This window comes from Patella vulgata, chromosome 3 (genome assembly GCF_932274485.2).
Source record: "Patella vulgata chromosome 3, xgPatVulg1.2, whole genome shotgun sequence".
Classification (NCBI taxonomy): domain Eukaryota; kingdom Metazoa; phylum Mollusca; class Gastropoda; family Patellidae; genus Patella; species Patella vulgata.
Genome location: NC_065881.2, coordinates 41416821 through 41438839, shown reverse-complemented (window position 1 = coordinate 41438839; position 22019 = coordinate 41416821). Strand labels below are relative to the sequence as shown.

At 32.2% G+C, this 22019-nt stretch overlaps 1 protein-coding gene across 9 annotated transcripts in view; it reads right to left on the bottom strand.

Moving 5' to 3' along the window:
• Positions 1 to 22019, bottom strand: part of LOC126814536 (enhancer of filamentation 1) — a 68120-nt gene that overhangs the window by 11939 nt on the left and 34162 nt on the right. For 6 of the 9 annotated variants that reach the window (XM_050539744.2, XM_056099377.1, XM_050539746.2 and 3 more), the window contains one exon: positions 3464 to 3718. In XM_050539744.2, the coding sequence (XP_050395701.1) occupies positions 3464 to 3718 (255 nt within the window). Of the gene's footprint in view, positions 1 to 3463; positions 3719 to 6325; positions 6601 to 7610; positions 7633 to 9263; positions 9393 to 22019 lie in introns of those variants that run through there. The other 3 variants (XM_050539743.2, XM_050539752.2, XM_050539749.2) reach the window with 3 other exon arrangements.

The window sequence follows — 22019 nt, the reverse complement described above, 5'->3', positions numbered from 1 at the left end:
CCTAACCTCCCAGTCCATGTATTATACAATACATCCATATTTAATTGCTGTAGTCCGGAATCAGACTACTTTAAACAGGTGATGAATGAGTATATAATGGTGGATATTGATAGAATGGAGGTAATTGTATTAGTACTAGAAGGTAAGTAGAGTAACAGATCTAGGGAATTACCAGGTTTATATAGATAACTATTGTAAGTACATGTACCTACAGCTTCCAGTCATCAATCAAATCTAGTCTTTACAAATGGACAGTTGTCAAACCTACGCCTGTGCTACTATTTCACATGAAAGAGTCCGAACAAACACTCACTCAAACACTTGGAATTAATTTCACATAAAAGAAACCCAATCCAACCTCCTTTATAAAAGAAAGGAGGAAATAAAAATGGACTTGTGCAACTATGTACTTTGGGGATTAAATATGATAAATATGCCACTGAAGGCAGGGGTAACATGGAGAAAAGACAAGGAAATAAGCAAGGGGGCCTTCCCCTTAATCAACCCAGTTGGTGCAGAACCCCATTTCATTTCATTTCTGTCAACAAGTACATGTAGCATGCTAACCACATAATGTCAAGTACAGCTATTCCATGTCAAGTGTAACTTAGGTTAATTGAAGCACCTTTGCCCCTCTCTCCACATGAGGTACACCATGTTCAAATATTCTTTCACCTTTTCTAAAGTGAATTCGGTGCACGGCCATGTCAAACTCAGGTACAATTGAATCTTGACATACCAGTTCACTATAGATCTTTTTATAATATTAAACAACAATGCAATCAAATCTTCATACATGATAATCACAGTGGTGAAAGTAATGACTGCATCTGATTCTCTAAGCTTACTTCATTATACTTATTAAAATAAAAGGAGTTTAATTTCTAAACCTTTGTACCTATTAAATATTATTATTATTGAGAGATAATGTAAGAGCATAAAATCATACTTAGTTATATCTTGCAAATTTATGTCATGGGCAAAACCTTCGTTATATTTTAAAAGAAACAAGCCAACAGTGAGGCTGATGTCCCCCTCCGAAATCCCAAAATAAATAGATGACAAATTTTAATTTATCGCACATTTAGTTTTTTTTTTTCAAAAGTATCAAGCAATCAAACTGATTATCAATTATACACTAAGTTTCATCACTCTCTATCAGATAGAATCAAAGTTATACTGTCCCAAAGCATTGACCAATGAAATTGCTTAGCTCTGCTTAGCTTTAGCTCGAAATGTTACTCATTGAACTCAGACAAGACATTCACCTATTAGCTCGAAATGTTAATCATTGTACTCAAACAAGACATTCACCTCATCAACATCAACATCAAGTTTAAACATTCTACCTCAATTAAAAGCAGAGTTGTTAAGTTCCAAAGTCTTAACCAATCAAATTGATTATCGCTCCTTAACCTAAGCAGAAAATTCGCACCATCGAACTTAGTCAAGGTAATGATATAATAAATCTATCTCCGGAGTTTCATCGCTCTCCCTTCATTATAACCAAGGCATCAACCAATCAGATTGCTTATCTCTGAATTATTAGCTTACAGAAGTACATGTAGTGTTACAAAAAGTAATATAAATCTAATTGAACATAATAAGTTAGCTACTGGTTACCCAACTCTGTCTAACCTGATGGGGGATGCCAGATCAAGACCACTCACTGCCAGTTCTGGTGTAGAAAGTACGGTTTGAAAAGTTTATATTTAATACTGAGAATTTAATACTATGGTGTCAGGTCCTGACTGAATAAAGTTTCCTTTTTGTACTTAAAATAGGGTTATATAGCAGAATCCTGTGAAACATGGTGTAGTTTTGAAGTTTTTAAGAATTGATATAGATACATACACACATACTTTATTTTAAGTCAATTTGAAAATTTTATTTTAATACAATTGCTACTATATTTGAAAGTTAAAATAATACTGTACAAATCATCTCACGATAATAAAGGCAAATAAGATATCGGAAATGAAACAGCAACAGACTTGATATTTTTCAATTTTGACAAGAAAATGAGCTTTGTGTTTGAGAAGACAGACAATGTTTGACTTGTTGGTGGGACATAGCCAGAAAATCAAAGAACTAAATCTTCAAAAGGTCTAAGGTTGCTTTGTCATTTGTTTGTCCTTATCAATTGATTAGTAAATCATAACAAGTCAGTAACAGACCAACAAAGACAGATTTATAAATCTTTTTAATGAGAACAGATTTTAAAATATGAGCTCTGATGAGTTCCCCAACAGATTGCTTAGATAAATTGACTTAAATGAGAAAACATTTCCATTAATTAAGCCAGAACTTTTAGACGTTCCCTGCACTTGATGACTGGCCTGTCAGAAAAGACAAAGTTTGCAGTGAGACAAATGACTGCACGAATTTAATTGCTTTGGCGCAAGCCTTTAACATTTGGATACAGAAGATAATGGCAGAGCACAACCGTTAGCAGAAATCATGTCCTTCCTGGGTTTCACAAGTTTGACAGATTTTTTTGTTTGTGAATGAATCATGGAGAGCACATTGTTATGATACAGTCTGAATCTGAGTCATCACCCACATGTAAAGAAAAGAAGTCCATTTCTGAATGATTGACAGGTAGTGACCATCACCACATTTGCATACAATAGAAATATTAACACTGTGTAAATCTGAATGCATACATGATACTAAATTGTACTGACAAAACAGTTAATGATTATTTTCCCAATACCAAGAGAAAATAGAAATCTTTGGTAAAATGTAAATATCACAAATACTGGAATTTTCTTTTTTTGATATTAACTTGACAGTAATAAAAAGTAAATCTCAAATACCTAAAACATTAAATGGGATCTAATTGGAGAGTTTTAACCAATTAATCATAATAATATGATTTATAATACCCATGCATAAAAATTAATCATCCTTTGATGTTGAATGGCAGTGATATGACAGATGATAATTATCCCAACATCTTATCCAAAATACCATTATTACAGATTTAACTCACTTTGTTTTTCTACAGGGTTGCATGTGACAATAGCTAAACATGTTGATCGATGAGGTTCTACTAGTTATTCTAGACAATTAGATAGTATTACTTGATAATAACATGCTTTACCCTATAATTTTGCGTTTTTGTTTGTCAAGTAAGTTCTGAACAGAAAAAAACATACTGTACCTTTAAGTAATTGCAAATGTATTAAGATAAAATAAATAATGTAACAAAATATGTCACAGTTGAAAAGAAATTTATGTAATAAACTATCATATTGCAGAAACATAAATTCATGAAACTTGTAACCCCATTATTAAAATGAATCACACAGCTCTTGTTGATAGAATAATTATAATTAGTTAAGGTAATTTCATATTCCATTGTGAAATAAGAGAATCTGTAGTTATATAATATGGAACTGTAAATTTGATGCAATAATATGGAACTATAAATTTGATGCAATAATAACTACAAACCCACCTTTAAAGCATCCCAACTATTACGTGGACTTCCTTTCGGTGAACTGTACAAATCCTTATCTTTATCTATCATTCCAGATAATATTTTTAATCTATTTCCAGGTGCTATGCCCTGTTTATCACGAAGATGACATAACCACCATCCTTCTAGTCCACCTGGATCTTGTTCAACTACTGTAATAACGTCGCCCCGTCTGAAGGCCAATTCATCTGGCGACTCCGCTATATTATCGTACAAAGCCTTGGCCAGAAACATCTGAAATACATAAAGAGTCAAAACATTAATGAAAATGTCAAAACTAAAACTTTTTATAAAAAAAAAACAACATCTGACGAGGAAGTCTCACTATGTTAAAAGATATTCTATCTAGTGTCACGATGACATCACATGTGCCATTGTGATGAACTGACTCACACGGTGATAAAAGACAGGAGGATTTAGAAAAACACCAGTGTCATGGTTGTTGAGACTTCATATAAACCTATTGGTTTAACAATTTTTCTACTAGCATATCACATGATAATTAATCAATCACTTTACACTTGAAAGTGAAACCTAACATCATAAAAAGTCCAATTAACTCCACATTAGCTTATGATATATATAGATACAGAGGTATTAAGGCAAACTGCCAAATAACAGACAGAGAACCCATCTGTCAGTGTCCACATTATTACATGCACTTTTATATTATATCCATTAGCTGTGTTCAGTTAGTTAGTAATTACCAAGGCTAATCACCCAACGATCCATAAATTAATAATGCCTTCTCTTATCATTATTACATAATAATTAATGCAAATGACTTGTGTTTGTCAAGTATGGGGTTCATTTTCACATTTCTTTGTCTTAATGCATTACTATGGAAAATATGCATTTGAAGCTCACAAAGAAAGTATGTTTTCTGTTATTAGTATTTTCTTTGATCAAACTCCATAATTTTTTTTTGTTTTCATAATGTGGCATGTTTTTATCTGTATTATTAAGTATTCTGTAATTTGAAGGCTAGTGTTATAGTGTTTGGAATTACAAAGATGCTACACAATCCATTTGTAGTCTATCAACATAATAAGTTCAGATATATAAGTCCAGTTGAAATTGCATATACAGTTGATATTACTGTGAGTAAAAATCTATATAATGTAGACATATAGATAACTAAGACAGGTATCAAATTTGTATTGATTCTGTTTGTGCATAAGTATTAGTTTTCATCTATAGATCTGACATGATAGTATCATGTATAGGACTGCACCTACTAAATAACTTACGAATGCTTATTATATTCAATTAATAATATACCATAGAGATCTTAACAGCTGTCGGTAAACCTACTGATGCAAATAAACCAAATACAGGTAGGGTTGATCCTGCTGACATCAACATAGGTGAAGCAAGGTTATAAATTTATAAGCAAATTGATATATAACATACGACATGCTCACAGATAATGTACATAATATATGACAGAAATTCAATTGACCAAAACATACTTTATAAAAGAGTTTGGTTATAACTTATATTAAAGTACATTTTCCAATTAGTGAGTAGAGTAGGTTTTCCTGAAGAATGTGAAATAAGCTAGAAGAAGTTGTTTGTACATTAGAATAACAGGATAAAGATCAATTTCAACAAGCTATTACTTTCTACACTTATTAGGTCCTCGCAATTGACACCTTTACATATCAAGTATACTATTATATATCATAGATAACTATTCTTACACAAGCTTATTGCATATTAAATATCTAAATTAAACTATATAACTATTAGTGCACACTTCTAGTTCAGTACATATTCTTGTAATACATTATTCCTTGAATTAATTAGCAAAATATATATGGTTAAATCAACATAGAATATTGAAAAGGTAACTGTCATAATATAGGTATATATATACTTATTGGCACTTCTAGTTTGATTACAGATAAAATACAAATTAACCATATCTACAATGACTAAGACTAATACACAAATCAGTACAAAATATATATTATTTCTTAGGAGCAGGTTATAAATAGGCTGAGTTAATAAAAATATTACCCTTCTAGACATTTCACAAAGAATGTCAAATATCATAACATAAGAATTTAGAAAATCAAGAGGACATATCTTCTCATTTTTAGGGAAATTGAATAAAATCCATAGAAAATTGACAACTAGAGTTATTTCCTAAGTATCTTATCATGTCTCGAAAGACCAAAAATCAATTACAGATTATTGTTTTATGTATAACTGTCAGTTCAAACTAAATTTCTTTAACTTGTTTAATAATAAAGACATTGGCTGTGGAATTATCAAGAGAAATCAGATAGAAGTCTCAACATGATGTTCCCATCTCTTATTATAGCACATTCAATCCACTACAGTCAAACACTGTCAACACCACTGCTACCACACCACTGTATCTTCTCTTATTCCAATTTGATAAAAACATTAAAAGCTGATGGCTGTTTGCGAATATGAACATGTTATGAGATGGCGGCCATGCATGAGGCGGGGCATGATGAATCTTTCTGGAACACCTGATACCATATAGCTAACAAACTTTGATATATATATACATATGACAAAAAAAGAAAATTTGAAGAGTTTTACTCTACAACATTATATTATCACTGAATAAATGATGACAGATTAATCAACATGCAGAAATACTGTATTCTACTGATGTTGATTACAGCTGTCATCATCCATAGACCACTCTTGATCAATCATTATAAACAATATATAGATCCATTATCTATATTTCAGTGCTGACCAACAGAATAAATCTGTTCAATATGATCAATTTATGAAATAGTAATATTAAAATTTATTTCTATTTCCAAATAATTATTCTGAAACATGCGTATTGCTTACCTAATGGTACCTAAACAGTACCAATATGCATCATTAAATCCATTAAAATCATCTTAATAGTAATACCACACATTCTGTTTCGGATTAGTAATTGCTGATATAAGTATTCCCTGAATTACTCAATTCTCTACTGGCCACAAACTAAACACTCCACAATCACAAACTCTGAAGTCAATCCCTCTCACAGACATCAACTGATTCATGATGAGTTGTTCTGATAGTTATAAATATAGTATGTGTTAAACCACTCTCTAATACCTATCAACTAGCTATAATACCTATCAACTACTGGTAGACTACTGGTATTAGTAATCTAAATGGCGCCATGCCATTATTGTTCACCCCCCTCTATCTCACAAACACATCTATACCATTTTATAAACAGCACATTTGAAAAGTGAAACACCAGGCCTTCTGTATTTTTTTGTATTATCAAAAGGTACATCAATGTTATTTCCACATATAGGTCTTGATCTATTTTAAAATGGAATGTTTCATATAATATAAATATTATTGGAGCATGAACTGTTCAGATGGTCTGAAAAATGATCCAACATGATATCATCAATGACAACACGGGCTCAAAACTCTTTGCTTTAATACATACATCTAGGAATTCTTAATCTCTAAAACAATATTTTTTTATGCATATAGTTTACACACCAATAAGTTATTTCAGAAATGTGAAAGGCTTAAAATAGACCAAGTTCAAAAGTTTCTTCTTAAAGGAGATAAACCATACAAATATGTGAATGTACCATTATTACTCACAGTTAAAAAAAACCCATCTTCAACGTCAAGTTTGTTCCTAAACTTGTATTTTACTGTCATATAATAAGGAACAGTCTCATGGAGATACATCATAACTTGTACATTTACTGAGTTATAGCCCTTGCCTTTATAACCTTAGTGCTAATCGCAATACAGACTTGAATGGATTAATAATTAGATCAAAAGAACAAACCCAGTAAATTTTCAGACATTTTTTGAATATTGTTCAAATTCATTGCACATTTACGTTAAGAAAAGGTTACCAAAATTTTAATTTTACTGAAAATCATTTTCAAATCCTAATTGTTAAAAGAAAATATTATCTTCCATCATGCATTTCTTGTGCCATACACTATTTATCTTGGGAAAGAATTTTTTTTTTTTTTGAGAATTCATTTCAAGCAGGGTATGTCTTTAAAACATCCCATTACAATTAACATTTCTCATTTATCCATGAAATTCATACCAACTCTGTACACAATTACAAGAAGATTTTAACATGCATTTTACTTACACTAATTCTATATAAATAGGACTAGTTCTGATAAAACCAAATCCTACTATAAAAACTCAGTTTCTACTCCCATTTCTACTTTTCCAAAACACATAAACAAATTCCATTTCTTTCAAGGTGGTAATTTTTTTTTATTGTACCTGTATCCAAGTTTTATATCCAATTTACTGGTAGGAGAAAATCACATTCCTGATTGCATTTCAGTGAGTAGTGTGAAGTCTAATCACAACAATGGGCAGTTAAATAGCTCATCATGCTGACATGCTGGAATCATTGTTCACAATACAACTGACACATGATCACTATACAGCTCTATAAACAGTCTTTAACTAGGCTCCAATCAATATCATACTGTCAATCATCAATACAACTTTACTATAGATTCCAACGATATCAAATCACTGATTGGCTCCTTACCCTAAATAACATTAGCTGATAGAATGGCTATCTGATCTCATGATTGGTTATAGCATCCCTGTGTGAGGCCTTGTTCATCAGACCTAGACCAATAAGAAACTGTCAGGTTCAATTAAGTATTGGCTCATCAACTGCCATTGATAATTATCTTAATTATTATAGTAAATGTGATCGACGGCAATATGCAATATTTACATAAGAAAGTTCAAGAAGAAGCAGTTGTTAAATAACACTATTTCACACACATGAAGAACTTATTAAAGAAAATCTCAAAACTCAAAAATTGTAAAATGAAAAGAATACACCAGAACGCCATGAACTAATCCCCCTCCTCCCCCCAAAAATAATAAATAATTACAATTAAGCCTTTTGTACTAAATCCCCCTGGATCTGATGTGACAATGCAGCATGAAATTCTCCATAACATATGATTTTTTTTAAACTGTAAATCAAAATAGCTTTTCCTTTCACTAATTTAGTTGTAATTTATTCCTACATATATACTTCTATCAATTCATAATATTTCTATTTAAGTTCTACTATAATCAAAGTTTAAAAACATATTTATCTGCCAACACTTATCTTTTACTGACATGACAGTGTTTTTATTACTGCACAGATTTACATCCAAATTCAAATGAAAGATTTATAAGAACTCACTTGAAAATAAACCCAATTTATATCATTTTTTTGCTTTGCATTTATCTTTCAACCTCTAAGAGTTAAAAACTGCAGAGATGCTGGCAGAATTCTCTTAAAGCAAGACCTGGTATAAAATTACAACAGTTATCTTTAGACATTGTACAGATGCACTAAATGTGTTAAAACATAGACAATAAACATACCATATGTTTCTATATTTAACATATTACTGCATATGCATGTAATATGCACTCAATGTGGAGTTCTCATGGATGTGAGGTTCTCATGTTTATATGAGAAAAGTAAGGAAATGAATCGTAAAGACAAAAAGTTTTGTAACCTGAAGTTTTGTACTTTACCTTGAAGTTACAATTTATTTTTGGCCAATGAGTTAAGATTTTTGCTTTAAATAGAGCCTATCAAAATCCTATTACTGAAAGAACATTTTAAAGATTTTCACAAATTATGAGTCTTAGGTCGTTTTTCATTTTTATAAATTCCAAATGACCTATTTACTACTCAATATAAATCATATATAAATCTCTTAAAGCTGAAATTCAACTCTATGACATAACTGAAAGAGAAAGAAAATACCTTTTCCAGTTTAAATTTATCCATCTCATTTGAGATTCAAATTTGAAAATTTGAATTAGTCTGTATCTGTAGAGATAGTACAATTATTAAGATTCAAATGACATCATATTTCATACACAGACTCACATGTATCATAAAACTTATTCTATACACCATTCACAATCTATTGGAATTATGAAACCTTATAACAACAGTTGGTTATGATAACATCGTGACTAGTACAGGTTTTATTATTTTACGTCTATTATATATTATATATACATATAGTCTATTTATAATATTATCAGCTGTGACGTAGGTATATACACCTGATAGACAAATTAACTTGCTGTTTTTTTAGGTCACCAGATAAAGAGGATATAGCTAACTGTATAAAGTATGCAGTCAGTTAGTCTCCCTGCTAACGACCATCATCAGATGTAGATGGTGATTTATTAGTCAATTGAATACCATTATAAAGAAACATGCAAGACAAGATAGCTAATTGTCAGGCCATCATTTTACACATAATAATACATTTCAATTACAAACATCTTCATAAATAACTCAGATATTTCCGAAAAACAAATTTATTATTTACAATATCTCTATTATACACATTATCAAAATGGAAATTTACAAACTAATATCCTTATACATGCAATAGTTATGACAACTTTACTACAATCACTCATCTTTTTCTATCATCGATCTATATTAAGTTCAAGAAATTGAATTCATCACTTCTGGCTATCTTTATTACAACTACACTAACATTGTACAGATTTAAGATCTAGACAATCAATGCACTATTCTTATAACATTAACATGCCTGTAGAGTGTAGATAATACCATGTTCGCTATAACCTTCAACTATGTACAAAACTTAAAAATCAAATGATAGGTTATGGCCCTTTGACATCTTGTTTCCATTCAGCAGATGATGTTACATCACGGCTGTAATATTCAGCAGAACTATGATGCATTTAATGTTATGAACAGGTGATAATGAACTCTATAGGGTATCACGATATACAGTGAAAACACCTCAAAACAGGCATAGTGTTATTTACTAAATGTCAGTTCTGGTTTCTATCAGAAGATTGCATAATAACATAAAACTTAGTTTAGTACAGAAATATGCCTTGATAAAAAAAAATGTCTACCTAAATTACCTCAATTGTTTTTTATCACAAGATTACTTGCAAGGAAAACAAAACAATGATTCATATGATATGCTTTCCTGCTTCTTTAAAATTGATTTCTTTTACTTTAATTATGAATATGATTACGTTAGTGTACTAATTTGATGCAATAAATCATCTTGTTGAGTTCAGAAAGTTAAGAAAACATTCTCTGCTAAAAAACAAAGTTTGTATCAATTTCCTGCATAACTTTCAATTAGCTAACTGTGATACATAATTTCATGCAAAGAGCAACAGCCTACAGAGGTTGGTTTGTTTTTCTCAATCAATTGCATAATGTAATACCTGTGTTTATGGTTACTTGGGCTCCAATAAATAAGGTTGGTTAAATAAACTTTAAACACAGGTATTTAATTTTGGCCTAAAAAACATTCATATGATAATATTTTTCATAAACTATAAAAGCAAAATGTTTAATTCTTATAACAAACTCCTTGACTTCACATCAATTTTAGTATCATGTACTTGATATTCAGAATTGCTTAAGTAAACAAGCCAACAGTGAGGCTGATGTCCCCCGCCGAAATCCCAAAATAAATAGATGACACATATTAATTAATTGCACATTTATTTTTTTTTCAAAAGTATCAAGCAATCAAACTGATTATCAACTATACACCAAGTTTCATTACTCTCTATCAGATAGAATCAAAGTTATCTGGTCCTAAAGCATTGACCAATAAAATTGCTTAGCTTTGTTTAGCTTTAGCTCGAAATGTTAATCATTGAACTCAGTCAAGACATTCACCTAATGAACATCAACATCAAGCTTAAACATTCTACCTCAATTAAAAGCAGAGTTGTTATGTTCCAAAGTCTTGACCAATCAAATTGCTCATCTTCTAACTCCGAACTCCATCAAGGCATTGACCTAATAAACACCTACGCCAAGTGTGAACATTCTACCCCAATTAGAATGAGAGTTATTGTGTTCCAATGTCTCGACCAATCAAATTGCTTATCGCTCTGGCTCATTATCAAACTTATTCAAGGTATTGATGTAATAAAACTATATACTAAATTTCATCACTCTCACTTAATTATAACTAAAGTTATCGTGTCCCAAAGCATTAACCAATCAAATTGCTTATCTCTGCTTACCCTAAGCAAAAAATGCTCATCTTCCAACTCCATCAAGGCATTCACCTAACAAACACCTATACCAAGTTTGAACATTCTAGCTCAATCAGGAGCGTCATTGTGTTGCAAAGTCTCGGCGAATCAAATTGCTTATCGCTCTTCTTACCCCGAGCAGAAAATGCTCATTATCGAACTTAGTCAAGGTAATGATGTAATGAAACTATACAACACCAAGTTTGATCACTCTCACTTAATCAGAACTAAAGTTATTGTGTCCCAAAGCATCAACCAATCAAATCGCTTATCTCTGCTTACCTTAGGCAGAAAATGCTTATCTTCAAACTCCATCAAGGCATTGACCTAATAAACACCTACACCAAGTTTGAACATTCTAGCTCAATTAGAAAGAGAGTTATTGTGTCCCAAAAAGTGTGACGGACAGACAGACGGACGGACGAACCCATTTCAATAGTCCCCTGCTTTCTTCAAAAGGCAGGGGACAATTATTCATTTGGATTAGGTAATAATTTAAGATAGAACAATATGACAATGAAACCTGGCAAAAAAGAACTAAACATTACACAGGTAACAAGACAACCCACCTCATGTATAGGTTTCAGTTTACATTTAACATTTCCTTTTCTGTCTCTTTTACAGGATTCCTGTCTGGAATCAGGCCTATATACTACCATCTTTAAACTTTACACACAAATTTCAACTAAAAGTTACTTCCTTCACTTCTAAATACTAAATGATCTAAATATTTTCTTTCATTCCAACTATATATTGTACTGATGCTTGGGTTTTCTAAACAAATTTTAATAAAATTGGATGGATTGATGCATGAAACCATTTCTTTACATTATGAAGTCCAACAGAGACAAAGTTCCCCTATGTATTCTATGATTTCATGTAATCTATATGGTGGAATTGCTTGATTGTAAATTGTGGATATTTAGTTTCCATTTGTTTTTAGTCTTGTTGTGTTTGAGAAGCTCCACATTGCTGTAATAACAATTCAATCTGTTCCTCCATTCAATACTGTGGTAACACTATAAAGAAGCCATCAAATCAACTGAGACCAGTGGGTGCATATCAAAATAGAAATGTTAACTGTTAACATTTAGATAAATACTTCAATGGCTGCTTTAAATCAATTCAATCAACTTTCATCTTTTTTTCCGAACATAGTAAGGAAGTGATACAATATCCTGTAATGAATTGTTTGATTTATAAACATCCAGTGGGACATTTTGTATATGAACGATTAAAAAATAGTGAAAACCATCAACTAAATAAAAACACAATCACTATTACTGAATTCCTCAGTCGTTTTTAGAAAAGGTCATCACCATACCATCATCATGTATTGGAATGAAGAGTCAATTGTCTGTACTTGAACATATTGAGGCGATTTATTATAAATTGCTAGTTCCGATGTGTGTATATATTGTATTTATTTATACAGCTTGTTATGTTCTCTAGCCTCCAGACTTCCTCTTCTCTATAACCATTATTATAATACATTGGTACCTTCATATACTTCAATTGCTGCCCCCTCTATACAATTATTATAAATTTAGCTCTTTATAGCTTTCATCTGGTAACTATAATACATTCTTCTACCATACAAATTAAACCATTTTATGTGAAAATCACTCCCAGGTCACAGTAGTACTAATTGTGGTTGACCATTAAAAAGTATATAACCAAGACTGATTTGTATATTTCATTATTAAAGAAACTGGAATTACCCAACTATATTAGATGAGTTTGATCAATTGGCACTGATATAGATGGCATTAACAATGCAAACAAAAGAATACGGTAGACCAGGCTTTCATTATCCCAATCTTTATATATATTTTAAGTACTATAGTTAAACATGCATTATGCAACAGCAAAATCTGCTTATTACAAGTCTTTCTTTAGGCCTGAAATGTTATCTAAATTATCAATTAGACATTAATTAACTTATCCAGACCATAATAAACTCTCGATGTCAAGGCTAGCCTTCGATGTTGGCTGGATTAGATTCCTATATGCCGCTATTGGCCGTTGATAATTAAATCAGAAAAAGTGGATAATCGAGACTATGCTGTTTATATTAATGATTTTAGTAATGATGACCGAGACTATGCCAAAATTTCACCCGCTTCTTTCTCAGCTCATAGAGGATCAATTTGACTGAAATTTTCAGCAAATTACCTTTACACTATCTAGTTTTGAACTATTATAGCGAGAACTGCCATCTCGTTATCTTATTTCCCATAATGTATCTTTAACTGTAAGTTGAAATTTATTTATTGTAATTTAAAGTTAAATTCTTTGAAATTCTAAATTTATGGCATGTAGATTGAATGATCACAGGTAAGTTACCTTGTCACTCAATTTCACTGCCAGTCAATGAAGACTGGTAAATATGACTGAAGTGAGAGCCCTACTATGGACTGAATGTAATATTTCATAATTTATAGTTCATAAATCAAATTCATTTAACATATTATTAGTTTATAACTGTTAAAAATTTCTCAATAGTATGGAAATTGAATGTATTTTATTTTTAAAGTATCATTTGTGATTAATCCCTAATAAATATATCTGTTTAAATGCAGGAAGTTAATTCAGTCATTGATCATAACTACTATCTTTTATATTATCTTTTTGTGGTAGCCATAAATAGCCCATGGTTTATCTTTTTCATGATAAACCAATCATTTCCTGCTCTTAACCTCCTGACAAAATCTTATTTATTAAGCAACCCAATGTTAAATAGACATGAATTTGTTCTGGAAGTGAAAATAAACTGAACAGTTTAAAACAGCACACTGTTAATATTGACAGTAAATTCACACAGTCTTTTCAAACTGGTCTATTTACCTCGACCATTTCTTAAAACTGTCAAAAACCATGTGACTAGTCTCATATTTCCCCATCAAGGTAGTCTGGTTTAAAATATGTTTACTAACATTACAAGTGAAAAATATTCAAGTCCTTCTCAACAACCAGAGTTATTCAGACAATACCCTTTAATTGTTTGTCTTTGACTTCTAGATTTTAAACCAAAGTACTTGAAGGTATAACTATTACTTTCATGCCTTTGTTGCCATCCCAGTCTTATATTTTTAGTTAATAACATTTGCTATATATGCATTAAAAAGACTTTTAGAACCTATTATCCTAGTCTTGTTGTGCAACTATCTGAAACTCTGAGATACTGTATGGCATTTTGTACTTTGATTTACATACAATTACTCTTTGAAATCTTTGACTGCTGAAAAGTCAGATATATCAATATTTATAACATTTTGTGGGTTTAAGTAAAGAGTAAGTTATTAATGGACATCTTTCTACTTTTATAAGTATTTTAAGATTAAGGAGATTAGATGTCAGATAAATCTAACAGATCCCATCAATATCAGGCAATCATATATAGCATTAATATACATGGTAAGACTTTTAACACAATCTCAACCAGATAAGTGTCCATATTGATTGAATTAAATCTTACAATACACCTATTTGTCTTACTACAAGATGTGAAGTAACTGATGACAGCTGCCCTGTGGTCATTGGTGACACTGAGAAAGTGATACAAGTCTCCTACTTCAAATCATTGTTTACATTAATAATGACCAGGGGCCAAGATTATTTGGTTTATAATCTGACAAAGGTAAACTTTCTACTTGACCAGAAAATACTTTAATATCAATAAAATTGTCAAACACCTTACTATTTTACCATCTTATCAACAGTATATCACTTCGACATATTTCAATCAAAATGTCAAAAAAGTGTCCATAAGAGTGATAATTTATTTGTAAAATATTTCTTAACTTGATAAATTGTTGCCCATTAAGCTATTTAAACATACATTATGCAAGAGCTAAATCTGCCTATTGCAGGTCTTTTTTTAAATTATTGTTATCTAAATTATTAATTAGACATTAATTAACTTATCCAGACCAAAATCAACTCTCCATGTCAACGCTAGCCTGCAATATTTATTGGATTAGGATCCGATTTGCTGTTAAAACTTTCATTCATGATTTTATCATGAAATGGATAATCAAGACTATGTTTTTTATCGTACCGACTTTAGTAATGATGATTGAGGTTAGGGCGCAAATTCAATAGCTAAAATCCCGGTTCAGAGTGGATCAATTTGACTGAAATTTTCAGCCAATTCCCATTACATTATCTAGTTTTTAACTATTATAGTGAGAACTGCCAGCTCTTTATCTATTCTCCCATAATGTATCTTTAATGTTCTTCCAAAATATAATACAGAAAACAAACATACACTTTTAGTGTTTTAATATTAAGTGCACATTTGCACGTAATTATGAAATTAGATGCTAACCATACACAAAATAATTCCAAGCAATTCTTGGCATTTACTCCTTTATAAGGAGGTATTTGCCTTTTCTATTTCCTACTATCAGATATTGACTCAGTGAATATTAATTTATACTTCGATATGAGTACTGTATAAGAATGCAAAGTTTCAAAAGTCCATCTTAAAAAGGAACTATTTCTCTCAAAATAATTCTTACACATGAATTCCATTCACTTTCATTAACAATATCTGATTAAAATACAGATCTATATCTCATTTTGTTTTTTTTATACATTCAATGGCCTCTACTACATGAAGATCTGACCAGTTGTACTATAAGGTCGTGTCAGGGGGTCTAACAAGTGGCTTTTGACCCTATGACGTCAGACATTGAATAATCAACCAGCATTTGCGTTTCTAGTGGTTTACCCACAGTTTCGTGCAGGGCATGCCAAGAAGTCACTGTCACAGACCGTTTCATTGGCTAATTCCTCACATTATCCAGAACGCCTGTTATATAACAACTCTTACAGATCCTAGTGAAGTAACGACAAGTAAAATGAAAATTTGAACTATAAAACACGAAAAGAAATAGGATCTGTGTTTTAATCAGATTGTTAACAATGGGGAAGAGTTTTGAACACACTTAATTGTTTCGTGTACATCATACATGGCGTAGTCCGTGGTCCTCAGTCACACAAAGAAACAGAAACTGCAGCACTGATCTCTTGGACGAGTCAAAAGGACAAAAGACACAATGTACTTTTAAAATGTAATCACGAAGTGAAGATTAGAGTCACATTGAAAATAGTGCTATTATACTCAAAGATGGTTTTAAAACACAAACTTCAAAGTCCACTTGACTTGTAATTGTAAAAAGGCAAGAAGTTTTTTGATTAATATTGCAAACTCTATAATAATGACTTATTCGTAATTCAATGCTCGAGAATCAGTACTACAAGGGACAATGTATTTTATCTGATTAGGCTTTCTAGGGATTATAGGTATTATCAGTGGGGTTACTAAGCGTATAGGTCAGTAGTCAAGGTCACTCTATGCAATATTATATAATGTCGGTGTCATTCTAAAACCTTGTAAGTCCAATCAACAAAATTTTACAGGAGGAACAAATAACTTCATAACTTAACAGATACTTGGCGGATTTGCGTAACATTTTCTTTTTGTACATTTGAAAATAACCCTTATTAGATGTTCTGTAAAATATAAGCTGACTTTTGTTCATTTTTAAGATTTCGGACTTACAAGGTTTTCACCCCCAAATCTGTTTTCTTCTTACGACATACAAGGTTTTTTGAGCATTTTTGTATTAGAACTGTATGATTTACAAGCTTTTGTATTCGCGTTGCTAGAGATAAATTGGGCATAAAAATGAAGGGAAATGAAAAGTATTGTATTATGCCATTCCCTTTTTGGGTATCGACAGTGGGTAGGTAGGGATGGCAAGTTACGTGCGAATTTCGGCAGGACAGGTAGGTGTAGATGCAACGTAGATCTAGAAGCTCAATACCTTGAGGCATATTGAAGGTAGGTCTAGGTGTTCAGAAGGGTAAGTCATTTGCGGGATATTGCATACAACTAGTTATATACATTGTATGTTCGGTGGGGTAAGTTTCTTGAGGGATATGGCCTACAGATAGGTCTAGATGCTCAGTGTGGCAAGCTGCCTGGGGTGTATTGCCCACAGGTAGGTCTAGATGCTCAGTAGGGTAAAACTGACAAACATGGACACTAAATAAGATTTATTTGAGGTAGCCCGTCAGTAATGACTTGGGATAGTCTTCCCCTTAAAAACTCATTACTTGGGATAGTCTTCCCCTTAAAAACAATGTAAGAAATGTTATTATTTACTCCCTATAAATTATGCCTATGACACATCTTATTACAACAATTATCCTGCAAAATTTAGTCATATATACCGCTTTAAGACCTTTGACATGGCTATCGATAACACGTCTGAACTGCCGAGATCTGAGCATTTAGAAAAGAAAAAAATCAGGCCGATCGTGATACAAGGTTTGGTCACACGCTAATAAAATGAAAACTATTTATCGCAGAACTCTGATTTTTTGATATATCATGTATGTTATGTTAATAAATTAATGTTATGCAAAAAAGTTATTTTCGAAAAGTTATTTTGGAATGACACCGCCGATAAGTAATTAGGAGTTTAAAACCCAGATCTAATAGCCCGTTCAGACGCTTAAGTTGAACTGGTTTAAAAAACCTGGGGATCGTTAAACCAGTTTAACTTAAGCGTCTAAACGCAAATGTGGGGCAAATAAACCAGTTTAAAAACATCAGCTCGCGACCTGTCTTCGAAAAGGCTTTTTATTTTAAACTGGTTCATCTTAGCCGTCTGAACAGGTTGGCTTAAAAACCCCGGCTCCAGCTTGCTTTGAGCATGCGCAGTACGTAGTAAGTTACATTCCTGTGAAAATATCGGGGTCAGACAGTGCCAATGTTCTCGAAAGCGTGCGAGAACCGAATAAAGAATATGAAGCTACCCATGCGTAGTTAACTCTAACCTCCGACAGAAAAGGTCAGAATAGTTTGGCTTATAGTACGTGTGAACGCAACACGATGCTGTCTTAAAAACCCCAGCGATAATGAACTGGTTTAAAAATAAGCGTCTGAACGGGCTATAAAACTGCATGGCACCAACCTCTCAATTGTTATCAGATTCAGTGCAACATTTGGTAATGTTTTTTAAAGGTAAGATGAAGAGAAGGTACACAGTTTAACTGATTAAGAATGCTAAAAAAAAAGTTCAACAAAATCTTCTTAATGAGGTTAAAATATTTTAAGGCTGATATTTTTTTTTTTATTACATCAAGTTAACCCATCATCATACTGAGTGATCTGTATTTATTATAACTCACCTACTTCATTGACTGTTCATAATAAGATTTCATTGGCAATTAATCTAATGAAAAAGCATGTAAAAATCTCCCAGTACATAACTCTAATATTTCCTACAGTGTTTTGTAGTTTATATATAGTGCTGAGTGAGAAAAAGTAATCCAAAAAGCCATAAAAAGTGTGTAGAGGGTAGGAAAAATATCCATTTTCATTAGCTGTGTAAAAAAAACTAAGGTAGCAGCTGTTTGTGTAATTATAAAAGAGGAGGAAATCACAGACAATCTAGTCATGTTCTAATCAACTTTCCTTGTTATTATCTTTAATAAATTATAACAGCCCATCATAAACTGGTCAACATATTGTTTTGTACTATATTAGATTTACCATTAGGCTGACCTTAAAAATATCTTTGTTTCACCAAACCCGACCCACAATCGAGGAGAAGGGTCGGTAGGTCGGGTTTTTTTTCAGATTTTTTTTTTAAAGTTAGAGAAATCAATACAGAAAACTTATTAGCTGTATACTACAGATTCATTAATTTTGTTTAATGAATTTGGGGTCTGACGTAAAAAGTAACGAACTGAAATTTTTTTTTATTAAACTTAAGAGCTAATTTGACAGCTTAATAATTTTCCGGGTGGAAATGAGTGAGTGACATCGGGAATTTTTCGTGATGCCCGACTCGCACACGATTTGCCACGAACTTGAAGTGTGAAACTCCTTCAACACGTTTTTAACGATACTGCGGGTTGTGCCTTCATTTTTCTCGAAAACGGTTATTGAAAATATCGTCGTCATGTTTAAAACTACGCACCACAGACATAGAAGCAGAATCATTTCGTGGGAATGGACCTGTATTCGTCTGCAACCATTTTGTTGAGAAGCGACACCTATGACGCTTTCGTCTTGATCAACCATTTTCAATAATGAATCAAACCATAGCCATAGTAAAGGGAAATAACTCTCGTGATATATTTCAGGTTGACACACAAAATAAAATAAAAAGATCAAGGAAAAGTGCAATAAAATAATTTAAGTCGGGGGTGGTTTTAGTTAGTCGGTCGCGTTAGGCGAAACAAAGATATTTTTAAGGTCAGCCTTAACTACATGTACATTCATTCTGGCTGACTTTATACAGACTGTTTTACATGTAGCTTAAATCAATCCAATATATCGTATCTGGAGTCTTTGTCAGCTGGTAAATTTGTTTACCGGTATTTTGTTTCAACTCAGATAAACAAATAGCAAGACCTTTTTTTAAATTTTGATTGAATTGTGAGAGTTCTGACACATAAAATGTAGAAATTCAACTGTATTCATTGTATTTGGATTGACCGTCACCAGCCATATTTAACTGGGAAACACTTTTGGGATCATATGTCATTTCTTTAATAAATTATTTTCTCTTATGAAAGTAAGTGTTAACTTAAACGAGATAGGCCTATTAATTCAGTTTATAATAGAAAAAAGAAAATGGCTATTTATTATTTTGATTACAGTGGAATATTAACAAATACGTTTTAAGTTTCATCAGAATCGGATAAAAATTGTGACCTCTAGAGGGTCCACAACCTTCGTATTGCATACTTTTACACAATTTGCGTACAAAGAGCGGCCATTTTGTCAGGCAGTTTTCCCGAAATTTGAATTCAACCTTCATTATGGTGGAATGGTGAAATATTTAAATGGTTTTTAAAATTGGAAAAAAAATTGTGACCTCTAGAGAATCCGCAAGCTAAAAATGCGATTTTTCGAACAATCAGGAGCCATAATTCAGGAAGTTACGGTCCGATATTCGCGAATATTGAAAGGAACCAAGATCTTTGGGTTATAAACTTACATTTCAAGTTTCATCAAAATCAGAAGAAAATTGTGACCTCTAGAGGGTCCACAACATTGATATACCATATTTTTACGCTATTTGAGTACGAGGGGCGGCCATTTTGTCTGTCAGTTTTGGTCCAAAATTCGAACTCAACCATCCTTAGGGTGTAACGGTGATATGTTCAAAAGTTTTTTTTAAATCGCATAAAAATTATGACAGCTATAGGGTCCACAAGCTAAAAATGTGATTTTTCGTACAATCAGGGGCCATTATTCAGGAAGTTACGGTTTGATATGCGCGAATATTGAAAGGAACCAAGATCTTTGGGTTATAAACTTACATTTCAAGTTCCATCAAAATCAGAAGAAAATTGTGACCTCTAGAGGGTCCACAACCTTGATATACCATATTTTTACACTTTTTGAGAACAAGGGATGGCCATTTTGACTGTCGGTTTTGGACCGATTTTCGCGAAATTCGAACTCAACCATCCTTAGGGTGTAATGGTGATACACTAAAAAGTTTTTTTAAATCGGATAAAAATTATGACCTCTATAGGGTCCACAAGCTAAAAACCGAGATCTTTGGGTTATAAACTTACGTTTCAAGTTTCAACAAAATCGGATAAAAATTGTGACCTCTATAGGGTCCACAAGCTAAAAACATGATTTTTCGTACAATCAGGGGCCATAATCCATGAAGTTTCGGTCCAATACATGCCAATATCGTAAGCAACCGAGATCTTTTGGAGATAAACCTATATCTCAAGTTTCGTAAAAATCGGATAAGAATTGTGACCTGTAGAGTGTCCACTAACAATTGTGGACGGATGGACAGGGGCGACGACAATATACGTCCACATGAAAATGTGGGCGTATAAAAAATTGAAATTAGTAATTTCAATCAGATTATTCATGTCAGACTTTACATTTTTTAAAGATTAATCAAACTCTACAAAAAGGAAAAGAGAGAGAGAGAAATGGGGTTTAACGTCCACTCGACACAAACTAGGTCATTTCGGGACTAACACATGGTTCAATTTTAATTTAATAATTCGCTTGCGCGTAGGGGCCTTTAGCAGTGGGAGGAAACCGGAGGACCCGGAGAAAACCCGCGAGGTTGGACAGGTGACCCTACTCCTTGTCACGTACAACCGGGGAATCGAACCCCGCCAGTTGACTCAATGACAGACCGTATGATACAACGCGCGTGCTAACCATTCGGCCATCCAACAATTTGTCTCAAAAGGAATAATTACAATCTTGTAGTGGCATAATCTTAGCACTGATAACTTGGGCTCAAGTAGCTATTAGTATTAGGTAATTGTATATAATATATCAAGATTTGTACTTATTTATTATAATACTTTATTGACACTCGTCAATATAATAATGATATAATCATAAAATAGCCCATAGCACAACATTAGTTTGTCTGAATGTTTATTC